This window comes from Silene latifolia, chromosome 3, assembly GCF_048544455.1.
Source record: "Silene latifolia isolate original U9 population chromosome 3, ASM4854445v1, whole genome shotgun sequence".
NCBI lineage: Eukaryota > Viridiplantae > Streptophyta > Magnoliopsida > Caryophyllales > Caryophyllaceae > Silene > Silene latifolia.
The window spans coordinates 24,682,056-24,698,307 of NC_133528.1; the positions used below are offsets into that span (position 1 = coordinate 24,682,056).

At 35.2% G+C, this 16,252-nt stretch overlaps 2 protein-coding genes across 6 annotated transcripts; both read left to right on the top strand.

Annotated features, from left to right (window-relative positions):
• Positions 1–2,330: 2,330 nt before the first annotated feature.
• On the top strand, positions 2,331–5,135 carry LOC141647414 (4,5-DOPA dioxygenase extradiol-like). Its single transcript, XM_074455571.1, has 3 exons — positions 2,331–2,759; positions 4,145–4,515; positions 4,718–5,135. The coding sequence occupies exons 1-3, from the start codon at positions 2,388–2,390 to the stop codon at positions 4,911–4,913; spliced, it is 939 nt and encodes a 312-aa protein (XP_074311672.1). The 5' UTR covers positions 2,331–2,387; the 3' UTR covers positions 4,914–5,135.
• Positions 5,136–5,474: 339 nt separating this feature from the next.
• On the top strand, positions 5,475–15,492 carry LOC141647413 (membralin-like protein At1g60995). Of its 5 annotated transcripts, none has more exons than XM_074455567.1 (15): positions 5,475–5,853; positions 7,174–7,236; positions 7,433–7,855; positions 8,514–8,595; positions 9,661–9,722; positions 9,833–9,927; positions 11,023–11,102; positions 11,804–11,887; positions 12,114–12,230; positions 12,954–13,039; positions 13,126–13,232; positions 13,350–13,441; positions 13,553–13,629; positions 14,176–14,696; positions 14,785–15,174. In XM_074455567.1, the coding sequence occupies exons 1-14, from the start codon at positions 5,701–5,703 to the stop codon at positions 14,674–14,676; spliced, it is 2,022 nt and encodes a 673-aa protein (XP_074311668.1). In that variant the 5' UTR covers positions 5,475–5,700; the 3' UTR covers positions 14,677–14,696; positions 14,785–15,174. The 5 variants fall into 5 exon arrangements, with proteins under 5 accessions (XP_074311668.1, XP_074311671.1, XP_074311669.1 ...); XM_074455570.1 differs by having other exon boundaries at positions 14,176–14,500; positions 14,601–15,174; XM_074455568.1 differs by having other exon boundaries at positions 14,806–14,892.
• Positions 15,493–16,252: the final 760 nt, after the last annotated feature.

A 16,252-nucleotide genomic window follows, 5' to 3' on the forward strand; every position in this document is an offset into this window, starting at 1 on the left:
CCAATCCGGTTAATAATGAGCAAATACTAACAAACTAATCTTATCTAGAGTCTAAAGTTTTTCGCACGTATATAGGTAACATTTGTGCAATTTTATCTTATTACTAACAAACTAATCTTATCTAAAGTCCAAAGTTTTTCTTATGTATAAAACTAACATTTTTTTTCTTATAAATATTAAGTAGTGTTTAAGGGTTGGACTCTCTAGATGAAAAAAATGTTAAAAATTGAAAATTTAACATGAAAAATTAACATTATGTAACGTTACTTTTAAAGTCTCGTATATAATAATTATACTACTGATGTATGTTCGTTATTTAAAATTTCAGCTTAAAAATTAAAAAATAAATAACTTATTGCTAAACTACTAAATTTGAGTAGAAAAGGAGATGATATAACAATATATATATAATTATATAATTGTGAAACCACCAAAATCAAAAATATAATACAAATAAATTTCACTATTGTGGAGGTAGTAATATAAACTCTTATAAGAGCTATCGAAGACAATACTTAAGAGACTCGAAAGATTTTGGGTTGATATTTAAACTCCAAGGATGACTCATATTTATAATCATAAGATCACCCCACATTATGTTAATCTTTCAATGTAGGACAATTCTACTATTTATAATGATCAGCATACCTTATGTTAATCTTTCGATATGAAACAATTCTACTATTTATAATAAGATGGCCCCACCTTTTCTACTAATTATACGTAGTATGTTCACCACATCTACATTATTTTTCAATGTTTGACATATAACATACTAAGAAGTACATCATTTTTTTCGCACCTAGTTCGATATCTAACTCGATTTAATAACGATTTGTTCTTTGGAGTCATGCCTCCTACTCCCCCTTAATTGATGTATGAACTCTGTTTGTGAGTCTTCTAATTTAAGTCCCTATTTAAACAAAAAAAGATTGAAGACGGATAATTTCGTCTCAAATAAAAATTAGTGATAAAAAAATACAAATAAATTTGGTATTAAGACTACATAAGCCATTATGGCCTATGGGTCTTATAGGAAAATGTTTTTCTAGCATTTTTTAATGAGCGTGTTGGCAGTTCCTAGAGCTAAGATGATAGCCGAACCATGAGCTCTTTGCTATACTTAGATTTCTTCAACTGTTGTCCGCTTAATTGTTTGACTAATATTCAGTGAGTTAGTTTGTCCCATTGTAATGAAATCATACCTAACTCATTTTTATATTCTCATTCTCATTAAATTGAATAATTAAAACATTATAAATATTATAATCCATTTTAATATAGGAAATATTATTATAATAATTTAAACATTATCTACATTATTTTTTTCATCATATTGCACAGATAATGATACAAACTCTTAAGAACTCTCTAAGACAATACATGAGATACTCAAAAGATTTTGGGTTGATAAATAAATTCCAAGGTTGCCTTATATTTATAATCATAGGATCACCACACCTTATGCTAATCTTTCGATGTGGGACAATTTTATTATTTATATATGTTCAATGTAGAACATATAAAATACTAAGAAGTATATCATCTTAAATATGTGCAAATAATATGAAATCTATACTCTAATGATAACATTTTTTTTACCATGAATCTAAGGCTCTGTTTGGTAAAAACGAAGTGAAAAAGTAGCTGGAAACTGAAAAGCTAACCGATACCTGAAAATGTAGCTGATAAGGTAACTGAAAATTAGGAGTTGATAAAGTGACTGATTATATAAAAAATTGTTTGACAAACTAACTGAAAAAGTAGCTTATTTTGGTAAAATGATGTAAAAGGATATAATAATTATTTATAATATTATAAATTGAAAGGGCAAAAAGGTAATATTACCAAGAATTAGGTACCTGAAATATGAAATGCTACCTAATGCTACTCTAGGTAGCATTTCATTTCAGGTAGCTTATTTGGGCAAATAAGCTACTTGTCAAACACTTCCAGAAAAATAAGCTACCTGAAATTTTTATCAAAAAACTATTTCGGTCAAAACAGGTACTTGTAATATCTTGCCAAACGGAACCTAATTATACTATTTTCATAATTTTTTTAACAATACTTTTTTCTTCAAATGAAATGTAAAAAGTTTTTATATAAAAAATAGAAAAATCACTTGGATAAGAAATATACTCCCTCCTATTCACCATTTTCTTCCCTATTTCCTTATTCGGATTATTCGGGTTTTCTTCCCTATTTCCTTTTTTGGGTTGATTTCCTTTTTAAAAAGTTTTTTTATTTTTTTAATCATTTATTGAGACTCAAAAACAAAAAAAAAAAACCATAAATAATTCATCACGTTGACATAGTAAGCCAATTGACGTAAGATCACACGTCATAAATTCCTAACCTCACCAACTATTTATTTATACCCAAATATGACACGGCAACGACCAACAAAACAATTCCCACCCAAAAAAGTCGTAAACCAACACAAATTCTATCTTTTCTTGTTCTCCTCGTTGATCATCCTCTCTATAATCTTCCTAAGAATTCCGACGAAAATGTCCGCCATGAAGATAAACAACACGTTCTTCATATCACATGGATCGCCTACGCTTTCGATCGACGAATCGATCCCGGCCAGGCATTTCTTGGAGGGTTGGAAAAAACAGGATTATGCGCAAATTCCTAAAGCAATTCTCGTCATTTCTGCTCATTGGGAAACTGTTGAACCTACCGTTAGCGCCGTTAATGGAGTTTCTGATACCATTTATGATTTCTACGGCTTTCCTGCTTCTATGTATAAGGTATTTTAATATTGATTTAATATTTATGTTGTGGAACTTCAAAATGATTTTTTTTTTTTTTGGTTTCAAATGATGAGCCGCTGGACTGTGGGAGCAATCCAGGTGGGGGGATTCGAACCTAGAACCTATTGTCCAGTATAATCCATCTTAACGGCTAGGCTAAGACCTGTTTGATTCATATTGATTCAATGTATGATTTATGTTGTTGGAGTTGTTAAGTTGATTCGTATGACTTTTGCCTGTTGGTGGTACTTCTGAAATTGAAACATTACCCCTCCGTCTCAATTAATTGTTTATCTTTTATATTCTTCGTAAGGGGCTTTGAATATCTAAGGTAAGCAAATGATAGACACAAATCTTAGTGTACCCCAAATTTTGGAAGTAAAGTTTGGTATGTACGGAGTAATTTGATAGCACTTGAGACGGAGTAGAAGTGGAAGACGCAAAGTCAAGCAAGGACATTGAGTCGGATTAGGAATCGTGTAAAACTCCAAAGAAACCGAGTTGTATTTACTTACATGCTGTTGGGAAATTAGCGCCAATCTCCCACGCGCAACGGAAGCAACCAATTGACAATTAAACCGTAAAAGTAAATAAATGTAAGCAATAATAAGATGAGACAGTATTTTAGGGTCAAACCCAGGGCAAAACCTTCCAAACCGGAAGTAAAACCCACTAGCCAAATCGACTAGAATCCACTATAATAATATAGTACCAGTACAACGTAACCGTTCCGAATTAATACCAATTCGAAACCCACAATAAAATAATATAACAACCTCTAGCCCTCCAGTATATTAGTCAATGCCACTAATATCACCCCTAGAGTAACCTCCTAAATTATTGTATTATAACACCCGTTATACTGCCTCTCACCCTCAAACCCCGACTGTAATTTTATTTACTAGTCACCTTGTTTGATTATAATTTGTGAGATACTATTTCCAAAGGATTACAATCCTTTATATAGCAAGGTGAAAATGACGTTATAACTTACCATCATAAATCACCTCACGTTATATAAACAAATGAACTAAAAACTTCATAAGCTTTTACGTAATGTTAAACAAATGAATTAATATTCATTTAACATCACAATAAATACATAATGTTACATGTTCATTGTAACACTTCTAATTAAAACTCTTTGTGTAACTTGTGTTGGATTAATTTACCCAACACATGCCTGAACATCCTTGCTTATATTGAAGTCTAGTATATAATTACCGAGAGACAGTCGAACAATTGAACATAATATACCGAGATTCAGGTTTGGTTTTGTTCAAAATTGGATTGTGAAAGTATATTTGACTACGTACTTTCTCGGGGAGGGCAATCAAGAAATGATATCGTAATAAACCTGAGTTATTGGTATTTTTTCACAGCTCAAGTATCCTGCTCCAGGGGCTCCAGAGTTGGCAAAGCGGGTTCAAGAACTTCTCAAGGGGTCTGGGTTTGAGCGAGTGAATGTGGACAAGAAACGTGGTCTTGACCATGGTGCGTGGGTGCCGTTGATGCTTATGTACCCTGAGGCAGATATCCCTGTTTGTCAGCTCTCAGTTCAATCACATTTGGATGGCACACACCATTATAATGTTGGACAAGCGTTGGCACCTCTTAAGGACGAAGGTGTCCTCATCATTGGTTCCGGGAGTGCTACACACAACTTGAGAGACCTCCGCTTCAATGCTCAAGAAGTTGCTCCATGGGCTCGGGAGTTTGATCAGTGGCTTGAACAAGCTCTGACTACTGGAAGGTACCTTTTCGCTACAAGTTTCTTTGGCGTTATTTGAATGAACAATGAATCTTGCCTGAGATGATCTTAAACCAAATCACTGTGTGTTCCACATTCAAGTATAAGGTTAATGATTTGGTCTCACATATAAAATCGTTCCACATTAAAAATGACTTTTGCTGATATCGAACCTGCTCTTTTCCTTTTCCTCCTCGTCTTATAGGTACCAAGACGTAAATGATTTCCAAAGAATAGCACCTCATGCGAAAAAGGCTCACCCTTCACCTGAGCATTTCTATCCATTACATGTCGCTGCTGGTGCTTCTGGAGAAAAGGCCAAGGCGGAGCTCATACATCGCAGCTGGGAACTTGGCACCCTGTCCTACGCGTCCTACAAGTTCACAGATACCCCCATTTAGCTTTCTCTAGACTTCATGCTTTGTAGCTTATTTGTTGTTGTAACATCTGTATAAAAATCACTCACAAAGTTATGTTTGTTTTGCTGATGAAATTTGTAACTTGTATGCACACTTGGTCTGCTGTTCTTTGACATAAAACTATGAACGAAAGTCCGAAATGGTATATCACCATAATTGTAACAGCAAAATGAACCGGAGACGATTAATTAAATACCACTTCTATAAGACACATTTTAATTTAATTTAGATCCTTTTGTGTTTTATACACAAGTGTAGAACTATTTGCGAATTTTTTGGTTAACTAAAGCTATTTAACAAACTATTTTGCATTTTCGTCTAATTTCAAACAAATTGAGGTCAATGGATCCACGTCATCTTCGTTTTACTGATTTTAAGTAAAGTTGCTACTTCAAGTAGCAGTTTCACCTTTTCTCTGATCCTATTAATACACATAATTGAAAACAAGCCTGAATAACACGAAAAAGACACCCGCTTTCTGGTGCATTCACGGTCTTTTCCAAAATGCATATGTAGTCGGAATTTAAATCGTACAATTTTCGTATTTTCGATTCCGTACATTTATTTGTTTCGTTGTAAACAAGAGGAACCCGTGGGAATCATGGGACATTGGACATATACCCGCCAATCCGCCATTGAAATCACTGATGAACTTCATGCAAAAAATCAACAACAATCCTTCAACAATTCGCAGAAAAACCTAATTAATTGATTATTTTACAACAAAAATCGATTAAATCTATCAATTGTGCGTTTCCTCCATCAAAAAATGGATGCAGAACAAACATTTATAAGAATACAAGAGAGATTTTCGCAATTAGTGACGCCAAAATTGAGAAATGCAATCGAGTATTTCTTTCTCTTCGCTGCTATCACTCTTTTCTGTGTTCTCGTTGTTATGCACGCCAATTTTGTTCAGCAGGTTCATTTTTTTTTTTTGAGTTAGTTTTAATTGATATTCATGAAGTTTGATTATTCGTTTTTGTGCATTTGATTTGTATGTTATGAGCTGAAGAATTTCCGTAGATGAGGTTTTCGCAGTGTTCTTTGCACGATGTTTTAGAGGTTTTTGATTGAGTTTTTAAAGTAACACCTTAAAACTAGCTAGTACTTAATATTGAAAATTCCTTGCATTTGTTTCCAGTGGGGGACGGGGGAGCACTTTATATTTCAGGGATAGAGGGTAATATATTGGGGACATAGATAACTTGTAGTCAAAAATTAGCATTGGTTGTTTCGGAATTTTGGCTAGTATATTTGATGAACACTGTTGATATTGTTAATGTTGGGAGACACTAATGCGAGGCAGTGTAATGTTGAGATTAGGTGAATGTGGTTTTGTGGTGTTCTTTGCGCAAGAGTTTAAGGTTTTTGATTAAGCTTTTTTAATAAAGCCATGAAAAGTTAAGGTTTTTGATTGTGTGTTTTGGGTGAGAAGGGGATTTTGACTGCTAGTGTATAGTGTAAATTATGTAGAATATGAAATGTTGTCCCTTGGCAGGAGTATATTTAAATTTGTTTAGATAGCCAATTTTGAGGTAAAAGGAGGGTTGGGAGACACATAGTAGGGAAAGGGAGAGAATTTGAAGAATTCCTCCGTTAGGGTAATTTTGGAGCGAAAAAAAAAAGGAGTGAAGGGAGAGAGTTTGTAAAAGGGATGATGATATATGGGGTGGAAAAACTTTTAGGCATCCCTTACAAAATGTTTCCTACGGGGGATGACGTTATGTATGAAGGACGGAGAGTTTTTTGTTTTCTTCGATTCTCTTCCTTAATTACATTCAATTGTTAACCAAACAAGGGATGTTGGATCCTTCCCTTGCCCCGCCAAACAAAGGGTTCAGATTGAGTTTCTTTTGATGATATAAATAGGGTTTTAACATTCTATTGATAGAATACAAGAGTCGAGCGAGCTAGAACTACTGATGCCAGAATTCAGAAATGGACTGTTATGGTACTATGATGGAATAGTCAGGCTGATTAGCGGGTTATCGTGCATTTATCTACTTTGTTATAACAGTCTCAAGTTAAAAGTTGATCCGGGGTCTATAATATTATTACGAGTCCTAGAATTTTGAGAGATAAATGCCTTGCATAATTGCACCACAGCTCTGTTTTATATTGCTGCAGCTACACGACTACTTGATGCTCCGTCATATAATAGCTGCTCGTGGATTGCTGCTAGTTATGTAATGGCAGTATACGCCTCTCTCACAGTGATTGTTGATTTTAAATTTTGCAGCCTGGATGTTCAAGTGAATTGTCAGGAGTCCAAACGTCAGATGCCCAACTTATTTATATCAAGGTATGACAACTGCGCTGTTTTTATTTATGTCTTATGTGCAGTTAGGTTTCTGTTTAGTTGTTATAGCATTTGTATGGTATTTGCATAGTTAGCTGCTGTCTTTTTTTTCCTCTGCATGTGGTCTTCAAATTTATTTTATACTGCCTCAGTGTCTTGCTCTTGTCATATACATGATGGTTTTAATTCGTGAATGCAGATAACTGGTGCTGGCTTGCTGACACAATATGATTCTGAACCTTATGTAGAGCATATTCATGCTGAGCATGCTGCAATTGATAGAACGAAGGCGCCTGCTGCTCGTGTAGATGAGTTGAATTTGTTTGCTGTGAAAGACTGGTTTACTTGGGTTGCCTCAGGTGCTAGGAGAGGGAAGTTGAACCTCAAGTTCTGGAGAACGTATGATGAGTTATTTGAAACTCAATCAGAAGATACCATTGATGGGAGGGTATCCAAGTTAGCTAAGCATGACCTGAGCTCTGATAGAGAGGAGCCATATGAATTTTTTTCGCTGTTTGCCAAACAGCCCGTCAAAGCTATCTTTCTCCACTTTGTCAGAAAGTGGCACAGGCGTCTTTCATTTATTTGGAAGCATGGAACCCGTTTATTTGGGAGTCTTTGGGTATGTGTGGATTTATTTTTATATCGCTAGTTTTTGTTTGCATGTTTGTGCTTAGTCACTGAAGTTTTGTTCTGCCACATCCCTTGGTTTTTGTTTGCATGTTTGTACTAGTTTTTGAAACTTAGATGGTTTTTTTCGAATGGTTGTGGACAATTTTAAAGGAAAATATGTTATTAGGTGAGAAATCAGTATCCTGGTTAGTTCGCGTCTTGGACATAGGTAATGCAGGAATTTTCAAATTATTCCCATTTGCATTTTAATGTACTCAACTACTCCGTACTATTTAGGAGCCCATTGTCTATGTTGACCCTATCTCCTGTTTGATCTCTAGCTGCATTTCTGTTTCTATTATCAGTGTACTAGTGCATGAAATAGCTGTGGAATTTAGCTTACATAGGATACAACTGGTCATTACTTGATATATTTCTAACATTAGATTCTAGCCTTGCTGAACACGGTCTTGTTCAGGGCTATCAAGCATAATAAGTTCCCATAATTCATATCTTGTAGTTCATATATATACTCCGTATTTATTTAGGAATATGTCACATTTTCTAATTATTGAAGGATGTATCATTCATTTTGTTATCGCGATGGAATCATTTTATTTGATTGTGAGTCTTTTGTTTCTGTTTCTGAATTGGACTTTTAAGTACAGAATGTTGCAGGTATTCATTTGAACATTGACATCCCCAAATGGCTTCATATTCTCCACCTGGATCGGTTCAACTCTATTGCAGGTAAATTTTATTATTGATTTAGTGGAGCATTCTTTACATTTGGAAGTACATATTTAGGTTAGCTGTGATTCTATTTTAATGATGCGTGGGTTGAGATATTTACGTTTTGTACATAAAAAAGGTGAACTTTCGTTTACTTTTATTTTGCTTCATTTACTTTTTGTTTCTATAGTAGTAGTAGTAGTTATTGTTGTTTTCAAAAGAACCAGCTGCTTGCTTCCCCTTACACGCATGTAAATATGGCAAATAGGAGAATGTCATTTTGATGCCCTGCTTAGCATGTTGGGGTTTACAGTTTATCTTCATTAAGGCTATATTTGGTAAAATGAGCTGAAAAGCTAACTGATAACTGAAAAGGTAGCTTTAGCTGAAACCTGAAAACCTAACCAAAACGGTAGTTGAAAATTTAAAGCTAACACGGCAATTGATTAACTTTAAATTGTTGGGTAAAACTATCTGAAAAGATAACTGATATTTGGTAAGATAACATAAAAAGACATTATTATTTTGATGATGATGATAATTATTAATCAAGGTTAAAAGTGGAACTAAATTATGATAAGCTACCTTATTTTTTAAAATAGCTATTGTGAGTAGCTTTGCTTTTTGTTTACCTAGGTTAAGTTTTCTTCAGTTAGCTAAAATGACATTACCACACACATACAGAAAAATCGGTAGCTGAAATATTGCCCAAAATAACCTACTTTGTCAATTATGCTAGCTGAAATGCAATGCCAGACACGGCCTAGTGGGGCTATTGAAGTCTCTTGATAGTAACTGATGGATTGAGTTACTCATTTGTCTTATGGAGACAGTTTAGACGATAATCTTTACTCTTTAAACCTGAGTATATCTTCAAGCTGAGAGTGGCTGACTGGTGGTTAACTTCTCCACGCCTATACTCTGCGCTTGTGTAATTCTTTGCCTGTCAGTGCCTTTCTTCATTATATCATGAGAGCTATATGGCTTTTGGTAATTAGGGGAAAAAACACCAATAGATCGTGACAGTAAATTTGACACTGTAATTTTTTCTTGTTTCATTCTAAGTTCATCCCTCCTTCTCAGTGCAGTGGCTTGAAAGAAAAATTAAAGCATTTGAGCCTGCGTATTTATATACTATCGAAAAGGTGTGTCGTCTGCTCTTTTTTGGCAGATTTTTTCTAACAAATCTGATTGATAAATAGTGTTCTATCTCCTGCACTGATCTCTGTCTAATAGTATTTGTTGTTATATGTAGGGCTACTTCTTGCTTCCTGAAGAAGCTAAGGTTCGCCACAACATTCGCACAGCTAACATTAGCATATCAGCGCGGCATTCATGCTTTGGCAATAGGTTAATAGTTTTCTCTTAATTTTATTCCCCTTACACTGCTCTCTATTTTGTTCTTCAGGTTTTTCTATGTTGTACCCCTCAACTATCGATTTTTTTTTTAAGTTGTACCTTTACCTTTTCAAATTCCATGTTGCAGCTCTAAACTCTGTTAATGACTGGAATGACCAAGATACTAATCTGTTAACTTAATTCATTAGGTGAAGATTGATAGATGAACCAACTCAACCAAAACCTTAAGGTGATGGTTGAGGCCCAACTATTATAAATATTCCTATTACGCTCCCTCATTCAAATGCCCGTTGGGCTTGAAGAGTGGTTAATTGTGCACCGGCTCTGATACCATGATAGATGAACCAACTCAACCAAAACCTTAAGGTCGGTGGTGGTTACCGGAGAATGGGAGGAGAGGTGTTTGCTCGGTAAAGGATGAAGATGGAAGGATTAGGGTTAATGAAAGTCAATTAGGAGATAATCATTCAATACATCATCAATTAGCTAACTAGAATTGACAGATTATTACTTTTGGTTATGGTTTGGAGTAACTAATAGAATTTGAGGGAACAACATGTAATTCGAAAAGGGTAAGGGTACAACTTAGAAAAGCCGACAGTAGGTACAAACAAAGAAAACCATCTTTTTTGTGCCATACCTTTTTCCCTCCAATTCTTGCTCGTTTAGCACAGGGTTCAGTTTGGAATGACCCTGAGCATACTGCCTGTCTGCCTTTGGTGGATTCTGTATAATTGAAGCTGACAGTGTGTAGTGTGTTACCTTCAAGCAGTTATGGTGTACTGGCAACATTGGACCTAATTTATTAAAAGTTATCTTGCCTTGGAGGCGTAATCTAGGGCTTTTCTGCTATCCATTATCAACAATATAAATCAGTGGTGGGTTTGTATAGTTGTTTCTCCAGTAATCTCCACCAGCCCACCCCCAAAATGAGCGCTCTCCTATTCGACTTCCCCAGAGTACCAAAAGAAATCGAGAAAATACTAAATAGAATTTCCTGCACATGTCTGTTATTGTATCCAAGTTTCCCACACACAAATTTTTTGTAGCCGAACTTTAGCTTATAGCTTTCAACAATCTTTTCAGGTGGCAACAACTCCTTATTAATAGAGTGGTGGGATATGACACTATACTAATGAACAGTTTACTGGCTTTTCCTGGACAAGGTAGTACATTGTTTTCTTGAATTTATGCCTCGGCTTTTTCTGGGAAGTATATGCACATGTTATGTCAAATTGTTACACAGTTTGTGATGGCTAATAGTTAGTTCCTTTTCTTGTTTATCTCATTTTGTCATTACAATAGATCTAGGGTTGTGAATGCAATGCTTGATATCATTCTCATATTGGAATTTATTTATGGAATATGATCCAGTAAGAAAGATGTGTTTTTGAAACTAGCTTAAATGACTTTTTTTGCCACAGAAAAATCTTATCTAGATATTTGTGCTCTTGTTGCTTAAATTACTGATACCATGAAGCTAAGTCCTTGGCGCGACGAAATGTGATTGCGGCTCAATGCTTATCTTTGAGTATAGGTTGTCATTCTCTGTGCTATGCATATATTTATGTATGTGGCACATTTCCTCTCATCTGTTTTTTTTTTAAAAAAAAAATTGGGAATAATGGCATTCTTTCACTTTCTCGTCTCATGCTTCCCTTTAATTTGTGCTTCTTTTCTTTTCCATTTACTACTTTTAAAATCTTCAGCTCACCCAGGCATCTCAGATTTATTTATGTATGGCTGTTCTGGTTGCAGTTGTTATACAGAGGAACAATTTTTTCATCAATGTATTTCTTTCTTTTTTTATCCCATTTTGATGATTCAACTGTAATTTAGAACATTTCCTTGTTATTGTCCGGGGCAGGATACCTATACAACTACCAGACGAAGGAGTTTTACAATTTAAGTTATGCCCATGAACCAGCAAAAGGTTCTGATTCCTTTGGAGGTTCGTGTTACCTGCCTTTTCATCATCTTGATGTGTGGCAATCTTGAATCCGCTGATTCTTTTTTTTGTCTTGCCCAAAATTGGAAATAGAATTTTTCAGTGTGTTTACATCAATGGTATTGTTCCAATTACTAATAGTAATTTTAAGGATTCTTTCTGTTCTTTTAACATGTGTTGTTCAATTGTTCCTCCATCGTTTTGACGCACTTTGTTTCATACATTTTAGATTACCTAGTGACCAAATGCGGAGTGCTCATGATGTCTCTCTTTGTGTTCTTTACGACCACTATGTCAGTTTCTTTTACTTTGAGGGAGACGCAGACCCGCATGCTTAAATTCACAGGTGCCTTTTTTTTCCTCAGTTTTTAAGTTCTTAACAAGATGCTAATGTTGCAAACATATTCTTGTTTATCTTCAGTTTTTCAGTTCTTCCATTAACACAAATGATATCCACTGCATTTCCTACATTAGACAGGTCTGATCAGATTTAATTCTATGAACCCTTGATCGTTTTTTGGAAATGCTCTTTCCAGTTGCATAGGAAACATTACATACCAAGATCAATCCTTTTTTTTTGCAGCACTTACTGGTAGTTAGCTATGGATTGGCCTCTGTTAAATTATTTCATGCCACACAAGTAACGTCAGATTTACTGGTTTTTCAAAGAGCCAACTTGAGATGGGTATATGAAGTAAGCTAAAGAAGAGGATAGAGGTGCGAAGATTATAAAGAAAACAGATCTAGAATTTTATGTGTCAAATATACATGATAATTTTGCCACTAGAATTTTGCCAGTTGCGTCAGCTATAGGGATTACTAACAATTTTACTTTTTTGGCAGAATTTTTGGATGAGTTGCAAATATTTCTTTTTTATTTTATTATATTTGCTGTAAGATTTAAATTGATTGGGTTGGTAAAAGATTGAGCTAGTATTTTATTTTCACTTTTCATTTCACATTAATCATATGATGACTTCTAGTTTTTCCTTCGTATGTGTGCTTTTTCACACAAACAAGTTCAGAACTTTTCAGAACACACTGAAGTTTTGTTCTCAAATAATTGCAGTGCAGTTGCAACACCATGCTCGACGTCGACTTCCAACATTCCAGTTGATATTTGTTCATGTCATCGAATCACTTGTTTTTGTACCCGTAAGCTTTTAACTGTAAACTGTGTGCTCTTGTATTCTCATTTGCATTTCTTCTTACTTAATGATGGACTCTGATATGTAATGCAGATTATGATAGGCATTCTCTTTTTTCTGTTCGAATTTTATGATAATCAACTACTGGCTTTCAAGGTGTTGATACTGGTCTGGCTTTGTGAGCTGTTTACCCTTATTAGGTTAGTGAAATGCTATTTTTACCAGTCTTCTCATTTTTTTTTTAAGATTTAAGATGTGTGTGCTGCTTCGCATATTTGAAGTCTTCGCCTTGACATGGAATTTCCGTGCATTTGCAGTGTTCGTACACCAATTTCAATGAAGTTCTTTCCACGCTTCTTCTTACTCTACTTCCTGGTTTTCCACATTTACTTCTTTTCCTATGCTTATGGTATGACGTTTTGCTATATAGGCGGTCATTTCCTTGTTCTGTGACTTATTTCAGTGTTGCTTTAGTTCAAATAATACGTTTTATGACACTTGTATATTTTTTCGTGTGTAGGTTTTTCATACATGGCTCTATCTACTACTGCAGCGTTTGTGCAACATCTTATAATGTATTTCTGGAACAGATTTGAGGTAGATGATTTTGTTTTGCTTCCTAGCTAGAAGTCCTATGCCATGAAGCTAAATTATCATTATTTCTCTTGTTTTGTTTGGAATTTGTACAATCCTGGTTGATGCTCTTATATGTTGTTAGGATGTTGAGTAGTTATTCGGCAAATAAACCAGTTTTCCTGTATTATTTCTGCAGCTGGCCATTTTTTTTTTATATACCTTCTTGCTACACCTCATTCTCTACTAGGTTGTCCTTATTTTGTTTGTTGAATCTACTTCGTGCATCTATCCTCTTAATAAAGGGAATTTCATGTTTGAGGCTTATTCCCGATGTCATTTCCTCTTTTTTGCTTCTGTTTCGAATGGAACCAAGCCTCACATTTGTTAGGCTCTAAATAAGATGCGTTATTATTGTACATTAAACTGACTGCACTTCTTTTTATTGTGAAGTTAGTCATATAATACAACTTTTGATGTAATTATCATCCTGGATCAATCGGAACAGCCTTAATCTGCCCCTTTGAGGTGCTGTGTGTTGACGTGTGCCTCTTTCTCTTAAATGGTCAGGTCCCTGCTTTACAAAGATTCCTGCAAAATCGCCGTACACAGATGCAGCAGCACCCAGACTTCCACATTACCTCATCTACCATACTTGCTTCTACGTTACACATTACCCGGTTGAATACAAGGAACAACGCACCTGCCAATTCAGATGATACTCCGAGCTCTCAACCCTCTGGGTTTGGGCCAGGTATTGATGTTTCCATACCTCAGAATGTGCAGGATGGAGTTACAGGGATTCTAGAACAATCAGGGAATACAATCCCACAAAATGAAAATACAGGGGGAGATCCTATAATTCCTGAGCATGATCCTCAACTACCCGAAAATGGTCAGAACCCTGGAAATATGAATTCGTTTAGCTCTTTGTTGCTACGGATTTTAGGAGGAGCTTCCGCTGAAAGTCTCAATTCTTTCTTCTCTATATTTAGAGACGTGAGAGATGAAAACCATTTTAATGCAGATCCTCCTAGCCCTGAAGCTGACGCTGCCCAGAACCCACACTAGCAGAGGAGTGGCAGAAGAAGGTGAATTTGTTATTTCACGTGATTTTTTCCGCTTATAAAGGCTCTATTGCCTGAAATCACTGTGCTTGGTTATGTTTATGTTGTGTAGCATTCATGTTAACCAAAGCAGGATGCTTACGGGCTAATCAACTGGTGACAGACGTTGATGACTTGATGTATAAAACCTTCAAGTTAGCCAAAATAGGATCACTTGCGGGATAATCTGCTGGTGACATTTAAATGTCAGAAAATCGAAGGAGAAAAGATGCGCAGGGAATTATAAATGGTATGTGTACTAAGATTTTGTCAAATGCATTGCTGCAACCTTGGCTCAGTGGGGCGTTTTGGGTGTTAAAGTTGGTAATGCAAGTAGTAAACAATAAACATGCCTTTTACCGCGAGCTTTCTGCAGTAAGACTGTAACTCTTGAATGGTTGATGTAAAAATGTGCTCAGTTGTGACCTGTGATTTATAGTGAAGTACAGTATCATGCTTGAAATTCGTCTTGTAGGTGAAGCTTCCATCCTTACTTAAAACACCGATGCTTGATCAACTTCGCGCGTAAATACTGTCAATACGGGTCTTGATCATTTTAGGTATTTTGGTTTCTAGTCGGGTAAGGTCTAATCGGGTCATTTTGAGTTTAGTGATGTTGCTGCGCTTTCATTCATTACATTGTAGAACATCTTTTCACTTCTTGAGGGGTCTGTTTGGCTTGTAGATTTGTAAAACAATTGACGCAGGACCTCTTCAACAATTTTTAACAAACTTTTTAATTTATCGTTGTACTACATATATTTTGTGGTTACCCTAGAAAGCTATTCCTTCTATCCCAATTAATAGTTCACACTTTTCTTTCTTGGATGTTTTAGTCAATAGTTTACGTTTCTATTTTTGGTATGTTTTTATCTACTTTATCCTGATTTTTGTATATAAAACATATGTAAACATTTCATTGAGACAGAGAAAATATTGTTTTTTTTTTCTATAAAATCTTGATTGAGATTGTAAGCTTGAAATGGATTTGATAAGTTACACAAATGTAATTATACAAGTGTAAATATTATTAATGAATTGCATAGTATTGATCTATAACAAAGTTCTATTTATACATAATATACAAGTGGTAGTTATATTAAACTCGTATGATATTTTACCAAGGGACACATTGATTTACCAAGAGGCACTAACATCTTCTTTCATATTACAATCATCAAAATATCGCCGTCAATATACTCCAATACGGTCAATATACTCTAATAGGATTTGAACAACTCATATACTTGGTTAATAATAATTATCAATGTTGGTTTTCGGTCTGTTGTAATCTAACAACCGTCTTAATAAAGGCTAATAGTTTCTTTAAGAATTTCAACTTGAAAGAAAGAAAGAAAGAAAGAAAGGGACGATAAGAAGGCTCTGTTCATACACTTGTCTTTCCCTGGAGCTGATGTTTAGCACACGATTAGCATTGAAAAGAATGTCTAACAATCTGGAATGAGACGTTTGTTATTACTAGTCGCTGCGCCGCGCCCTACCGGGCGCGGAGCCTCGATTTGACTATCATTTGCAACGTC